Raw genomic sequence first — 16465 nt, forward strand, 5'->3', positions numbered from 1 at the left:
TATTTGTAGTAACAAATTGTTTGTTAATTCAACATTATCAGATTCTTGCTTAATTTTATTGTGCTACTTAATGGCTTACTGTATTATTTATCGTATAAATAATGAAACAGTTACGTGATTGATATTTTTCTGCAAACTCCGTGCAGAATAGGTTCATAAAATATTAAATTAATTATTCCTATGTTTCCTTGCATTAAGATAGTCTTTTGTAGAATGTTTTCGTTATATACATTTTAAATTTGAGTTTGCATTAAAAAAAAATAATCTGGGCTCTGTAGCTGTTTTCCATGCTGTTTTGTTTTGTATTCATTACATTTAATGCTAAATGTGACTGTTTTGAAGACATGAACAATTGAATATTTCAATAGTTAACAAGCTTGCTTTAGCACAGTGTCCATATTTTTGAGGTTCATTTATTGTATACATAATATTAAAAACCTTCTACGGATAATACATAGCAATAAATTAAGTATATGTACAAATAAATTAACGATGTATATTAATTTGTGGCAGTGGAAGTTAGATAGACTTACTAGTGAGTGATGTTTTCTGACATGATATGATGATCAAACTGTGCAGTTCCTTCTCGAAATACAATTGCTGAATGAAAATATGCTTCCCGCAACATAGCACTCCACATTTTATGTTATCCAGATTATTCCCTTTGGAAACATAAATTGCTTTTATGAGGTATAAAATTATGTCTATTGCAGAACAGGGATAAGTCAAGTACATGCATAAGTGATAAACCTTCTAACCACTGATTCAGAATAACACAATTTTTTTTATATCCAGGACTCTGTAAAATGTGTAGCAATAATAATCACACTTTTTTATATTGAGCTTGTTGCATTTTAGCAATGTGACCTTCTATTAAAAAAAATAGAAACAAGCCTTTTTGTTTTCTTGTTGAAATGTAATTATCAGTCAAATTGAATATGGCTTTTAGAAAACTGAAGCTAATTTTCCAAACTACAGATGAATGCAACTTTCCATTTATTTATTTTTGCTTACAAACATAATCTCAACATTATTTCTAATTGTAACTTAATAACATGGTACTGATTGCATAAAGGGTATGTGACAACATCGTATGACTGTTTAATAGGAGATATGATTATGTAGTTGTTTCAAAACAGTTAATCAAGAAAAAAGTAGTAACGTTCATAAAAAACAAATAACGAATGGCTGAGGAATGCTGATACAAGAGTATATGAAATACCATATGATTTTATACAGATGATTAATTAAGTTTTAGCCCGTTTTGGAAGCTCCAATTATGAGATTAGATATAGTACCTACCCAGCAATATCTTGGCTAACTCATTACGGTTTTGGGTGGAAGTAAGGTAGGTGTGATTTTCTTACATTTAAGATGTTATCTCATTGTTCATTCTAAATTTTTGGATAAATTCTCTTCAGTTATCCAGTGAAAGCTCAGCATGAGGAAAAGATAAAAAAAAACAAACAAACAAAAAAAAAAAACACAAAACATGGCACATCTTGATCTGTAAATACTTAATGTTTATTATAGGAATGTTGCTATTTCCCCCCTTGGAATGACATCCTGGCCATTCAAAAGCATTTTGATTTTAACATATGTAGTCCATCATTCAAGTGTAGCCACATAGACTATGTATGAAAGTCTGTGTTGGGGGAATCTTAGAAGAGGGGGATTGATCTCAGAGGTGCAATTTGTTTTTGTTTTCATAGGCATGATTGCGTTTGTTGAAGCTTAATACTGTATTTTTATTTTTCAACAGTCTGTTAATGCTCCATATTTAAAACCTAGTCAAATAGCTGGATCTGTAAGGCAGACGTTTGGTCTTATGCAGTTACCAGTTTAGTTCAGCAGGGCTGTGCGCAGGTGTAAAACCTCATTTGTGTAGGATCAAGGCTCTCGGCATTAATAGAGGGGCCTAAATGTAGTAACCAAATGGAGAAGTGTTATTTATTTATGAGTCCATTTATATTTTTTATACAAAACCTTTTATGCTTGCTTTCTTTTTTAAAAATAAAATGGATTTTTTTTTTTTTACCTTTATATGCTTGAGTTACAGATGGCAAGATTTGTATGACTTCTGAAAGTATCACTATTGGGCTTTGCCGTGTTACTGTCAAAACATAATTTGTGAAGGCACCCGCTTGATAACAGATAAAGAATTAGTGTATTACGTGTGCATTACAGTCATTGTAAAATCCTGGAGTTTTTGTGTGACCTTTGTCTAATGGTGTATTAATTACAAGAGAGATAATCCATTTAACAATAAGTATGGGATAACTAAATTAGCACAGGTCACCTAAAGGCCTTTTGTCAAATCTGATTGTTATGTTGTCCTTTTGACTTTTACCTTATGGTAGGCACTAACAAAGTATCTAAACTTTGATGGATTATAAACTCTAAACATGATATGTATTTTTCATAATGCTAATGTAATTTTCTAGGTACTGAAAAGGTCAAACCCCCACGTCTCTGTGTGCATTCTAAGTCTGTCTTTCCTTTTAATATTTCTTTTTCTCTGTTCTTCTGGTTCAAAAGTTCACTCAGTTCCCAAATGGCCACCTAATTTTCCAGTTATTCCCTCAAGCCATATGTGTTTTGGTTTCTTTATGGTTTATTAGGTACTGTAGGAAAGTAGCATAAGTTATATCTTCTAATGAAATTCAAGCACACTTCAGTGATGCTTTGACTTGATTGCTGGCAGCAATTAAATCACAACGAAGGAGAATGATGCATAGGCTTACATGTCCAGACACCCTACAGAAATTGGAAGAGGGATAAAACACAACAAAACCCCCAAATAAAATAACAAACCCAAAACCAAGACAGACAAAACAAAACAGCACTGCCAGGCACTCTGTGCTTAACTTGATTTTTTTTTTATTGGCTAACAGCCTGATTGATAGCAAAATCATAACTTGCTGTATGCTAACAGGCAGAGTTCACTTGTAGGTTATTGTGAGCTGATAAAGGGTTAGATGGAGTTTTGATTTTCGCATTGGTCCTTGGTGCACCAGATTAATGGAATTTCAATGAGAGACTGGAGTAGTCACAGCTTTGTCAGAAAAACAGATGGAGATTCTATAGCCATGTCTGCTCATTAATACCAGTTGCCTGAAAGGTGTACTACTTCTCTATACAAAAGACTCAACATAATTGATTTTTGAGCGGGGTGTTTTTTCACTTATTGATGACTAGGTTTCTTGCAACTTAAATGACAGCTTTTTGTATAGTACGTTGTGTAACAACGTTACGTCTTGTAAATTCTTACTCCCCTTCTATCTGTATTTTAAAGAACGTATGGAGTGGAAAATATATCTCTAGATGCATTAGGAACCAAAGCATACCAAAATACTTAAAAAATGAAATTATTCATTTCTTTATTTACTTTAAACTTTAGTTTACTTTAAACTTTAAATGAAGTTGGTGACAAGCTTATTTTTAGTTGAGATGATAATTAAATGAAATCAATTAAATGAAAAAGTCATATTAAGGGGGAAAAATTACTGATTTTCATTAAATTTTCAGGTTTCTTGGGATGATAGGAAATCTAGATTCCATATCTATGCCAAACTGGAACTTTCCTATGCTTTAATAGTACAACTGTCTTTTAGGATCTTTTTTTTTGTTTTTAACAGTACAATCTTTTATTGTATAGAAACTTGATTCTAATAATAGCATCGAACTCGATGATGCTATTATTTTTAAGGTACACACTTTCTGACTTTGTTTTTGTAACTACGGCGGGTGAACCTACTGCTCCTGAAGGAGATATGTCTATATTTAGCTCTGAAGGGAGTATGTGATTTGGTAATTACTAGATCTAAAAAGATCACAGTGAATGCTAGTAAAATAATTTAGGTCATCTTCATTTCTGTGGATGGTCTAGAAATGTTGCCTTGAGCATGTGAAGATGAAAGAAGTATTAAAAATGTGTCTGGGGACTTGTGTGCTCTTCAAATTATCCTACTTGACTATAGCATATGAATAAAATATGCTTTTTAGTAGAAAATTCTTAAATAGACTGATAATGTCAGGGAGTTAGTTTCGCTGAGACACTTGTGGACAATCTGAAGATCTGCAGCCTTCAGTGTTTTCTAGGCAAGAGGAACACTTGAATAATGTCACCCTGAATAGAAATCTATACAAGTTGAACACAATGCAAAGTACAACATACTAAGCAGGAGCTTAAAACATGAAGAGTATCTTACGAATTCAGTTTATGACTGAAACCCATGTCTCTTCTTTTAATCTGTATTCCCAAGCTGAACGGGATACTGGTGCATATGGGAACCTGTGTATGAATTCCCAGGTTCAAATCTGTTTAATAGATGAGAAGAAGGTGTTAACCCTGTTGAAATAATAGTCAAAAGTTATAAAGAAGATCCTTTGGTTAGGAGGAACCTCTGAGTAAAGTCAATGTATCACCTTTCCCATGCCTGAGATGTTTTTTGGCAGACACCTGTCCCATCTTTCCTAAAAATCTCTCATGGTGCAACTGCACAGTGTTGCCCAGGCAGCTTGTACAAGTGCAGCCTTGTGCTTGCTAGCAGGGGGATATATCCTAAAATTTTCTTGTCAGTCTCTTGACATTTGACTCTTCTGGTCCATAAAGGTCGTGACAATGGTATACTTCCTTTTTTTTTCCTTTTGTCATGAATATATCCAGAGACTGAGAAGAGGCTTTGTAACTCTCCAAATGTAACTGCTGTTTAAATCGTATGAAAAAAAACAAGCAACCGAGCTGTTTGTTTGTTTATAGGATCCATAGCAGTGAATATAGCAGCAAGGACTAATTTTGGAGAAGCATGAAGTTTAAAAAAAAATAAATAAAGTACATTAAAATATGGAAAGCTAATCTGATTAATTATGATTTAAACCATTTGCATAGAACAGAAGGGATGAATTTCTGTCAGGGAACAGAAGTTTTAAGTGCAATTCTGGCCCTATTAAAGTCAATGGTAAAGTTAAAAATGATACCATGTAGGTTAACAGTGTGTACAAATTGATGATACTAAAACGTTTGAACTTCTAATTATCATGATGAAAAACTTCCTATTAAACAATAAACCCCTGTGTTCTTTTAACATTTACCTTTCTCCCATGGGAGAAATGACATGGTTTGTTGCTCATTTTATTTCATCTATGTTGCTTCAGTGACTGAGCAATAACAAAACAGCCATGTATGCTCCACCACTACACAGGACTATATCCACAATAAAAACAAATAACGTGTTTGAGCCATTTCTTCTTCATATTAGATCATAATTTTATTTAAGTTATCTAAATATTATGGTAAAAAACAGGAGGCTAAAATGCAATAGATTTTTCTATTTATTTTATGTTGCTTGTTGGCTTAATGTTTTCTAGATCAGTTCTTAGGAATCTGAAATAAAAAAGAAGCAGGAAGACTTTCCTTCAACTTCCTTGGTACGGGATAAGGTTTTCAATTATGGGTTTAGGACCTTATTAACTCTTTCCTCAGCTGAAAAGATTTCTACCATGTGATTTCCTTGTAATTCCGCTTTCTTCCTGCTAAACAACAGTATAAAGTCAGCTTCCATTCTGCTCCTTACTCCTTCCCTCCCAGGACCAGTCAGATGCATGAAACAGAGATGAGAACACTGCTTCGTGCTACCTCAGTAACACTTTGGGGTGGGTGATAATCCAGCACCCTTCCAGAGGTGATCAAGTCCAACAGATTGTTGCTGCTTTGCTTTCTAGGCAAGAGGAATGTTTTCCTTGCTGGTGTCTACCTAGTAAGACAGGGCAGTGGGTCAACATACACCATGCAGTATCCCCAGACATCTCAAAGGAGAACAAACCCTACAAAAACATAATGGGTTCTGTGGTTTATGTGCAGAGATATGTAAAATGTGTGCTACTTTGTGTTTCTATGTCACGGCCTGGATTTAAGAGCTGACTGAAAAAAGTATACCCTTGCAAAAATAAAAAAATAATTAAGTTTGGTATAGGCTTTTTTTTTTTTTTAAACTCAGTATTGATGATTAAGAATTTGTACCCATATTTAATTCATCGTATGTATGGAAGCGTATGTATATCAACACTAAAGAAGAGGAAAATGATTTTTCCCTATATTCCTATTTTTGTGTTTTAAGTGATTAGTACTTTCTGTAGAAGTGCAAAGTCCATCTGTAGAGCTTAAGGAAGTAGAAGGACCTGTTTACTGTCAAGTATCATGCAATCCAGGTATTCATTGAATGCACGTTTGTTTCTTTTTAAAAAAGGAGGAGGTTGCAATGGTTTAATACTTGTTAAAATTGAGATGAAATTTGAATGAAAAAGTAGACTATATCATAAAAAGTTTTATCAAAGTGCTGTGAACACAGGAAACAACCCATTGCAAATCAAATCTTTACAATACCCACTGCATGGGCAAGTTCATTATTGTCATTCAAAAAAGATGATGTTGTGACCATTGTCCATTGCTTAAAAATTTGCAGCAGGAACCATACTTTCCTTAGATATTTGTCACTATACAGTGTTGGCTTGACTAATAGCTTGCTAATTCTTTGTAGATGTTCACTTAGGTTACTTATCAAAGTAGGATTAAGTGTAGAGTGGGAAACCAAAATATTGAATGTTGACTTTTTTCCAAACAAAAATTATTACTACAATTTCTTAACTAACCTAAGTCAGAACCTATTAGCCACTATCACAATAATGAAAGGTAATATCCCAACAGGATATTATCCCTGTCTTCACTACAGCTGGTAGTCAGAAATTCCTGTGGGCCCATTTTGGGCAAAGCATTATGAATGAGCCTGTACTGTAAAATGGAGGAAAACCTCTTGTGGTCTAAACAAGATTTTCCTGGCCTCTTCCTGAATATTCAACTCTGCCAGCCTCAATGTACAAGTACATCTCAGCCTGGTAATAACTTTCCAGTGATATCCTAGTCTTCATATAAAACAAATTTTTTGTTTGTTCAACTGTCGACTTTTGTGTTTCTGTATTCTGTATGGAGAAGATACCATGTGTATTCAAAGATACAATTAATTTATGTGTTTTATGTATCCACAATTGTGCCTTGTCACTTTGTATTGAAGAGGCAAGGGGAAGGATGAGTACAGAACGAATGTGAGTGGTGCCAGAAGGATGTTTGTAGTGCGTATGTGGTGTGCTGTAAGATAAGAATGTGGAGACAAGTGGAATGAAGGTGGTCTGAGTCCTTTTTGTTAGATAACAGATAAGTTACTCTTTCTCAAGCATGGATACAGGAAATGGGCCTTAATATTACAGTTGCCTGGGAAAGAAGTTAATGGTAGCATTGTCATTGAATTCCAATTAAAAAATAAATAAAAAAATTAACCATGCATGTTTCCAGGTGGAGAGTCTAACACATTTTTACCCTTCTATTTTGTGTTCAGTAATTTGAGTTTGTATGCATATGAAGGTGGTGGGGGGAAAGATTGTCTTTTTGATATCTATAACAGCTTTTCTTATATGAATTAAAGAATGGAGTAATTTATCTTCTTCTAATAGCTTCTTCAGAAACTAGCTTTAATACTATATTTTAACAGAGAAATAATTGGTGAGACTACCACAAACATTCTTGACCAAAGCTTTTGGGAATATTTTAGCAAAGTGGTTATTCTGTATTTATGTAATACAGCTGCAAATTAAGAGTGGAAAATACACAGAAGAATGTAGTTGTAATATTGGCAAATGCAGAGATTTCTTCTGTAGTCTCTATACATAACCAAACTCTATGCATAGCATTTGGGATTTAAAGCAGTAAATAAAACCTGGAAAACAGAAAGTTTGTTTTTTCTTGTTGACCACAAACACATTTGCAAATTTCACTTGGAAATATTATGGACTATGTCATGAAACTGATCGAGACGTATTTAAGTATGTATTGCTTTTTTATTATATGGCGTACATTTTTCTTCCGTCTCAGATCGCTGGAATCTTCCAGTGTCTTCATTCATTTCAGCGATATTTAGAATGTGGTATAAGAATAATGTGAAAATGCCATAGTGAGCTGGTGATAATTGATTTACTCCATCACACTGAAATACCTCTTGTTTTCCTCTTCCTCCTCCCTTGGGCAATAATCATGGGATCAAGCTGCCAGTCTGTAGATATAATTTTTCCAGCAGTGCCATCTGGCTACTTGGCACTAGAAGTTGCATTGGCTTCTTTGCTGTTTCCACTGATTTTTGTCAAATGTATGTCGGTTGATGAGATGTCTTCTGCTAGTAGATACTGATTTATTTATTTATTTTTTAATAAATGAATATTGTTTTTTATTGATATTGTAAAGGGCCGCTTGTGCTTAGGGGTTTTTATTTTTATTTTATAAGGAATTTCCTCTCTAAAGAAAAATAAGGTTTTAAGTATGAATTGGCATCTTCCACCCATCTTTAAAATAGTTTGCCATGATTTTTGAACTTCTTGAGAAGCACTAGCATGTTGTCTCAGTTTATTTTAGAGGTTCAATATGATTGTAGAATTTGTTCTTTCATTTTTTGGAAACTTCATTTTTTAAAGAAAGTATAAATGATCTATAAGAATTTGAAGGGTCTGTGGGACAGAAGTGACAAGCGTTATGTTTTGGAAGAACCAGCCAACTGAGCTGTCTTTCCTTTTATTAGTTGTAGTTTTATTTTTGCTGTAAACTTTTCCTTTAAAAAAAATAAAAATCTATAAATGGATGGCTCAGTGGAACACACATCTGAGTTCCTTTCTTCTGTTCAAGTCTTAGATGTGTTTCACTAACAAACAAAATATCAAGACAGTATTAATGATTCAGAAGAGTGTTCTGTAAACAGTATTTTAATGGGGATGTGAGGCAGGGAGAGAATCATCGTGATCTAATATTATTATTATTATTATTTATTTATTCATTATTTAGTTCATTTTTTTCTATTTCTTGTAATGTTCAGAAACATTCATATTAAAAAAAAAAAAAGCTTGAGGATCCCAACACAATATGAAGAATAGAGTTCCAGATAACACGTTTTTATTCTGCTTAAAAAAAAAAAAGGCAAAAAAAAAAAAGCTTTGAATATTTTAGATATTTTAAAAATAAAATCCAAAGCCTTCTCTTTTTATTATGTTAGTGAACTATTAATCAGGACAAGGCTAGTTTTTAAAACAATCCCTTAATAATTTTTATATTTTACAGTCTTTTTATTTGAGCCACTGTTTTCAAGTGCCATGTCTCAAATGAATGAGTTACACTCATCCTTATGTGTAAATATGCATTTTCTTCTAGCAGTCTGTGTTAAAAGTACTTTCTTAAAATTGTTCAATTGTTCAACACTGAACTCTCAAACATTGAACAGTTGTGTTTAGTGGCCTACTGGAAAATGTGTATATTATTAGCCCTAAAAGTAGAAAATCATCAGCGCTATTTATTTATCATAGTCTTAGTACTACCCTAGTGTAATGTCTGTGTTAATAAAATGCAATTAAATTGTTATTTAAATCAATATTATTGTTCCTTCCCGGCACTGGAGAAATTTCTCAGTACTGGAAATGATAGGAGTAAAAATCTTAAGTGTGGCAGAGAAGACCTTGCTGTGAGGTTTTTGTAGCAGTTGGTTTGAATTAAATTCCAAGGGCCTTTTGGTATCTATTTATAGTTGTCTTTTAAAGAAGAGGAAGAAAGACAAGGTGTCTGAACGTGGGTCTCCTTATCAGCAACTTGACTCTGGCACAAAGTGGGTATTTTTAATGTATGAGTTCAGTTGAAAGAATCTATAGAAGCTACTATAAAGCCAAGTATGGTAAGTATGGCTAAATATACGTGATCTATTATAGTAGCAAAAGTATAAGTCTTCAGCTTCACAAAATCCGTTCTCTCATGAAAGATTTTTAAGGGGGTTGATATATCATGATTTTCAAAAATAGCACCAAATCTTCTTTTTGTTCATAACTAAATGTGAAGATAAAACGTTGCCGCTAATCAATTGTCTGGGATGCCACCTCATTAAGATTTACACGATCATCAAAAATGCCCAGAATTGTTTGTTGGCTATATCCTAACTCAAATATATAAAGGGGATACTACAGCATTTTTCTTTAGAATCGCAGGGAGTTCAGTGACCTTTTGTGGCAAATTATGTAGAAAGAAAATATTTATATTCATTTAAAATAACCTCCATGAAGAAATAGTCTCATTACCCTGTTTGATCAATTTCTTGTAGCCTGAGCTGCAGCATGCTGCTATTGCCATCGGTTGATGGAATACACTGAGAAGTGGCTAATGGTGATGGTGCTCATCAGGACAGGGTTCAGCCAGCGGTCAGCAACAAATAATTCAAGACTGTTTCTAAGTTTGTGGCTGGTGGAATTTGCTTCTTGCCCCAAGCCAGCAGCATTGCTGAGCTGGGCTATTTGATTAGAAGAGAAGCATATTTGCTTCTTAGCAACTGCACATTTGCACAACACACAGACCTACACTGCCTCCAAAGGTTTTCCTTTTGTGATGGTGGAATAATACTTTCCTCTTGATTGACAGACAAAAGAAATCTTTGCAATGCAGAAGAGTTTACAACCAATTTTTCCTTTGTCTTTTGCAAACTTATCGTAGGTACTTCTTAATTTAGTATTGCCTGGTGCAAACCTGTATTTGCAGCAAGGCTGTCCATGATTTGAGCTCCTGCGTGTCAGCGCTTACCGCTATGCGTATTTAAAGGACAGATGCACACTTAGGTTTAATCATTGGTGTGTGCGGCTTTTTCCCCAGCAGGTCTACTTAATGGAAATTATTTTCTACTGTATTTTGAAATAGCTTTTTGGATATGTATATTACTATCTCCCATGCAAGAGTGATATTCATTTTATGGAAGGTGGTGATAAAGTGAAAGCTGTCTTATTATTTTTTTTTAATGTTTTAACAGAAGTGTAACAGTGGTTGCAATTTTAATACATGGTGTGTGTGTACTTTTCAATGTAACATTTCCCACAGGAAGTAAGTCTACAGAAGAAAATCTGTCTAGTCAGGAGATGGCAAAGGTATTTATAACACCGGTAATCCTTGAAAAAAGACAATTTAGGAAAAAGAAAGCCTGAGATTTACAGTCCTAGGAGGGCAGGGCAAGAAAAAAAGCAAAGTTTTTTTTTTTTTTTTTATGGTTTTACAGCTCTTTTCGCTCCTGTGTTTTGTTGTGGAAGTTTCCATACTGCTATAGTGGAGCAATAAATTACTGATGTGGTTACTGAAATGTTGCATGAAATGGTACAGTTGGTGGTAATGTGAATTTTTGATGCAGATATCTGCTTGCATATTTTCCTAGCTAAAAGATACCTTCTAGCTTTCATAACTAAAACAATGAGGAGCTCTTTCACATGTGGACTTTATACTTTGTTAAAACTATATCTTTTAAGGGCTCCGGAGAGTTGGAGCAGGAGTGCACAATAAGAGGTCTGTGGGCCATACTAGCTTGGCTAACGTAAGCATCCAGGAGTTTACTTACTAATAACCATTTCAGTGGCAATTCAGAGCTAGAGGAGGAGAAGAAGAAAGCTGTCTGATATGGCAAGACAATAATAAGCCCCAGATGTCCCTCTAAGTAAATGTTAAACCTATCAGAGTCTTAATTTTTTTTTTTTTTTTCAGCTAGGAATTCTTTTTTTTTTTTTTTTTTTTTTTTAGCCAGATAAACACTTTTAAATCAAAATACAAAGATCAGACTTTTTTTTTTTTTTTTTTTTTGAGAATTTTGAGGGTGGGGAGAAGGGGGGTGAGAGAAACTGAAAGAGGTGAAGGAGAATCATTGCCTAATATGGGGAATGGGTATATGGGGTGTGCATATGGGTGGGCAGTAAGCAAGATGTAGAGATGGGTGCAACTGTTATGGAGGCTCTGGGGGGCTGTGACTTCTCAAATATTAAATTTTCAGTATGTATATACAATTTTTTAGAAGAGTGTTTCAATATACTGGAAGGATTTTACAGGCTGTAGGGAGAGTTGTTAGCTTTGGCTTAATTTCAGAGATACTTGGTTTTATGACAATGTGATAAGGTGGGGCTGCTTGTTACGCTGCTGAATTGCCAAAGAGATGCTTACACCTGGATGACTTAATTTTAGTTGGGGTGTTACATGTGTTCTACACTAGTGTCATGCTTCTTTCTAATACATAATGAATTAGCATTTATTGTTTTTTCACTGTAGAGAACCTTTGTAAGCACTAGATTTTTGATCAGAGTTACTAAAATACATCGGAATTGCCACATAGCTACTGTGAAAATGTAACTATCTCCAGGGCAGAATGCAGGAGCTTTTACAATGGCACTCTAAACAATACCAAGCAATTTAAGAGCAGGATGTGAGGAATATCTTACCTAATTGAAATGACAAGGGGGATTTTTGCATAGGTGGATCCAATTATTCAAATTGGAGGTGGGCCAGAACGCTGGGGTTAGTCCCCTCATCTTGCTAATTAGGCTTTCAGTTTCATTAACAATCATTGAGATATTGGGTGACTGGCTTCTGTATGAATGTAACCACACTGCATCTAAAGAATCTCTTATTTATTTTTTGATGTTCTTTAGAAACATCTCTTGGTTATGTTAAGAAGTCTATGTATAAATTTATTACAGATCACTTCTGGTTGTACAGCTCCAGGTAGGCAGAAATAAATGTAAGTTTTAAGATGTGCAATACACCAAACATACAAAGATTGAAGGCAGCATGACTACGGCTATTTTCGATAGACTGTGTGCTGCAACTATACTGCTGCCATGTTTATATTAGTGGCATTTTATTTTCCTTTTGCAAGATATTATCTAGAAGGTTTTCTACCTTTATAAATGCATGTGTGGAGAAGGAAAATTAGTTCAGTCATTTTGTGCTCCTAGGATATTTTCAACCTGGGGTAAATTTAACTTTAAACAGGTCTGAGGAATCTACAGTTCTTGTTTTCTTTCAGACCTAATTTAGGAAATATACCTTAATGTGTATGGCATCTTTGAATTCCCTTGCCACTCTGATACACTGTCACTGCATTTTTTTTTTTCTGTTTGTGTTAATTGCCTTTGTCCTTTGGAAACAGCCATTTTGTGGGAGTTTTTGTTTGTTTTTGTTTTCCTTTTTAGGGAATAATAATGAGGTGCAGTGAATCATACCATACTATGTTGCTACCAAATAGCTGCTTGCTATGTTTTGTAAAGTGCCTTGGGTATCTGAACCTCAATTAAATCCCTAGGCCAGTCTTTTTTAAGTTCTATGATTCTTCTTCTCCAAGTTGTATAATGAGTGTCTTCTCTTCTTTATGTATATAAAACATATTTTCTCTCTCTGGTTAGTTGCAATTCAGATATTAAATTAAAAATTACCTTCAATGAAGAAAAATCACAAATACAAACCACAAAGGTTTATATATAAAGCAGATCTACTGAATCAAAATGATTACAACTTTTGTGATTTTAAATGTGTATGTGAAACTGAACAAGCTAAAAGAATGATAATCACCTCAAAAACTGACAAATTGACTAGCTCAGGCTAGGAGCATCTTTTTTTTTTCTCCCCTAGCCTTCTAAGAATTAAAACAGAACAATGCTTTTTTTTATGGTAAGCATTACAATAAGGAAGGATGTGGTTGCAATGTAACTAGTTATTTTGGTTCCCACTGTAGTACGCGTGAGGCCATGATTTGTCCTTTTGATTTGATACTTACATTGATGATGCTTCTGTAGTTCTTCATGGATCCTTTGGGACTGAGAGAGTCAGTCCCAGCTCTCATGACTTTCATGTTAGCTTTTTCATCTGTAAGATTATTCTAACTAATACACCACTGATTTTTAAGTGATTTTGAACAGAGCTATCTCTATGTGCTGTGCTTCCCTTCCATGCCTAGAAATGACATCTTTAGTCAGTATGTGTTTTTGGCTAAATACATGGACAATTGAATAAAATACTGTTCATGAACTAAGAACAAATAGCAGAGTGATTAGTCATTTTATTAAACGAAGAGAATATACTTCTAATTTTGCACAGAAATGGACCTTGGTAGTGGTATGAAGGCACATATGCGTGGAGATAATACATGACGAAGTTGATCCTGGAGTCTTGTCCTCTAGATCTTCATTGTCACGGAGTGGCTTCCATGCAGTGCTCTCTATCACAATTCTGTCAGGTGTTTTTCAAGAATTTGTTGTCAAAGTATGTTGGTTTTCAGAGAACTGCAGGAAACATGAGGAAATCTGACACTGCATTAACATAGCTATTGTAGATGCAAATATTTTTGCAGGAACCTCTATAATGAAAGTTGATACAGTTTTGTTACTAGTCATTCATTGACTGCTTATAGCAATTCAGTTTATGTACGTAGTCTGAGGCTGATTTAGTTTTTGGTGTGGAAAAAAAAAAGAACTGAAAGCTAGGTAGTTGCCAACAAGCGTATGTTTCATCTGTCATCTTGTTTTCATTGGATCAAGGCAGCTTTATAATTCTACACTGTATGTATGTGTGTTTAATCTGAGTTTGTCCATGCTTCAGAGAACTGAATCTGGATAAAAACAAGAAGTGGGAGAAGCAGTATGTAAGCGGATATGCAAATATTCTAGTGTAGGACCTAGGTTCTACAGGAGGTGTGTAGTAGAGGTTGAAATTAAATCTGTCATGTCAGTTGAAGCCCAAAGAAATCACATCCTCTGCTAAAAATACAACTGTCAACTCAGGAAAAAAATCCCACTGGTTAGGAATGCAGCAGTATTATTCTGTGTATTACCATTTATTTGTTTCTATTTCCATATTACTATATCTAGGACTTAATATTCAGCATAGTTTGTGATATTGGACACAGTTATCTGTAGAAGCTTTCATAGCAATAGTACTTGAAAGAATTATTTACTATTGCCATAGTATGAATTTCTACATAGGTGGTGAATCCTACTATTTTGAGTGTTTGAAAGTTGGTTATGCACATTTACTCGTTTTCTTTTGTCGTGGAACCCGTTGTGCCACCTCCAAGTTCCTGATGTGGGGAAAGGGGTAGAATGATAAAAGCTTGGTTATATAAATAAGTCCTTAAACTAAACTTACTTTTTATAGGTGATATTTTTTCTTTGAGTGAAAGTGAGAATTGAAAAAAGTGCATGTTCAAACAGAAGGAAAATCTTGGCTTTGAAATATGTCCCTACCGACCACTGTTTTCAATGAGCTATTTGTATGTTAGATAACGGCATTTGTATCTGATCTGAAAAAGGAGGGGTGGAGAAGGTGATGTTATTAGGATCAAAAATTGTTTTTCATGGAAAATAATTTCATTTAGATAATCAGAATCATCTTGCTTTTCATCACCAGAATCCTCTTTTATGGTCCTTTTCTCGGTTTTCTTTTTTCTGTCAAGCTACTATATACTATAGCTACCACAGAAGAAAGTAGGCAGTTTTCTCTGAAATGCATGCAGTGCATACATAACGTGACATCCTTGTTGTATACATGCTGTAACCTTCCCCTGGCCCTTCTGTCTTTTTCCCACAAATTGCTTACATTACTTTGAAAACGTGATGGTGGTGGGGGTACTGTGGTAAGGGGGATTCAGCGAAGCAGCACAGCAGGCCAGAAAATGAAATGTTTTTCCCCTGTGGTTTCTTATTTTTTTTTTTTAATGCAATGAAACCAACAACATTTCACAGCATTTCTAGAAATAAGTGCATACTGCTTCTCTTTTACAAAGAGCAGCAGTGGAGGCAAAGTAGCTCTGACTTATCCAAGATTGCAAAAGGAATCTGGTTAAGCGCCAGGACTAGCTCTGTTTTCTAGCTCCTGCTTACATGGTAAGATCTCTCCATTACGTCTCACACTTTCCAGCTTTCTGAAGTTTTTGACAATTTGAAATGGATATTAAAGGGACATGGGGTAAACTTTTTTTTTCTTTCCTCAGAACCACATCATTTATTAACAGATGTCATCCAAACGCGTATACAACTTCCATGGCTTTGAGTGTTATTGTAAATGGTAAAAAGACTATTTGGTTGGGTTTAAGCTGATGCCTTCTTCTGAAGTACAAAAGGTGTTTGAAGTTTTGTATAATGCTTTAATTTTGATAATATTTTAATGAGAAAATGTTGGTATTCCTTTAACTGATTAAAAAAAACAAACACATTCTTCTCTGGTTTTCAGAATCAGAAAAATCATGAAGATAACACAAGGTATAGTACCTCCCTCCCCATGCTCCCCAAGAGTTACAGCACTGTGTTATATTGCTACTACAGAAACAAACAAACAAAATCCCTGCATTTTCCCTTCCTGGTCAATTTAGGGGATTTTTTTTTCTTTAAAAAAATAAAATTAAAAAAAAAAAAGCGATGGTGCAATTTAAAGGCTGGTATGTAGACCTTACCAAAAGTGAAATAGGTTCTGAAGGCAGTAGAATATATGCTTTCTATCCAAATTAAAATAAACTGCTGGAAAAGTTTATGAAAGTTACTCTTCAACTTTCAAGTGATAGAAGTGATTTGGCTTCACTTTAAAAAACAGCAGCCT

At 34.4% G+C, this 16465-nt stretch overlaps 1 protein-coding gene across 2 annotated transcripts in view; it reads left to right on the top strand.

Annotated features, from left to right (window-relative positions):
* The window catches only part of SKAP2 (src kinase associated phosphoprotein 2), a 116937-nt gene that overhangs the window by 22892 nt on the left and 77580 nt on the right, over nucleotides 1–16465 (top strand). Inside the window, exon 1 of one of the 2 annotated variants that reach the window (XM_021274203.4) lies at nucleotides 12466–12601. The exons of the other annotated variant lie outside the window; for it this stretch is intronic. Within the exon in view, the coding sequence (XP_021129878.1) occupies nucleotides 12544–12601 (58 nt within the window). The 5' untranslated portion in view covers nucleotides 12466–12543. Of the gene's footprint in view, nucleotides 1–12465; nucleotides 12602–16465 lie in introns of those variants that run through there. 2 annotated transcript variants of the gene reach the window in all.

Source organism: Anas platyrhynchos, chromosome 2 (assembly GCF_047663525.1).
Source record: "Anas platyrhynchos isolate ZD024472 breed Pekin duck chromosome 2, IASCAAS_PekinDuck_T2T, whole genome shotgun sequence".
Lineage (NCBI taxonomy): Eukaryota > Metazoa > Chordata > Aves > Anseriformes > Anatidae > Anas > Anas platyrhynchos.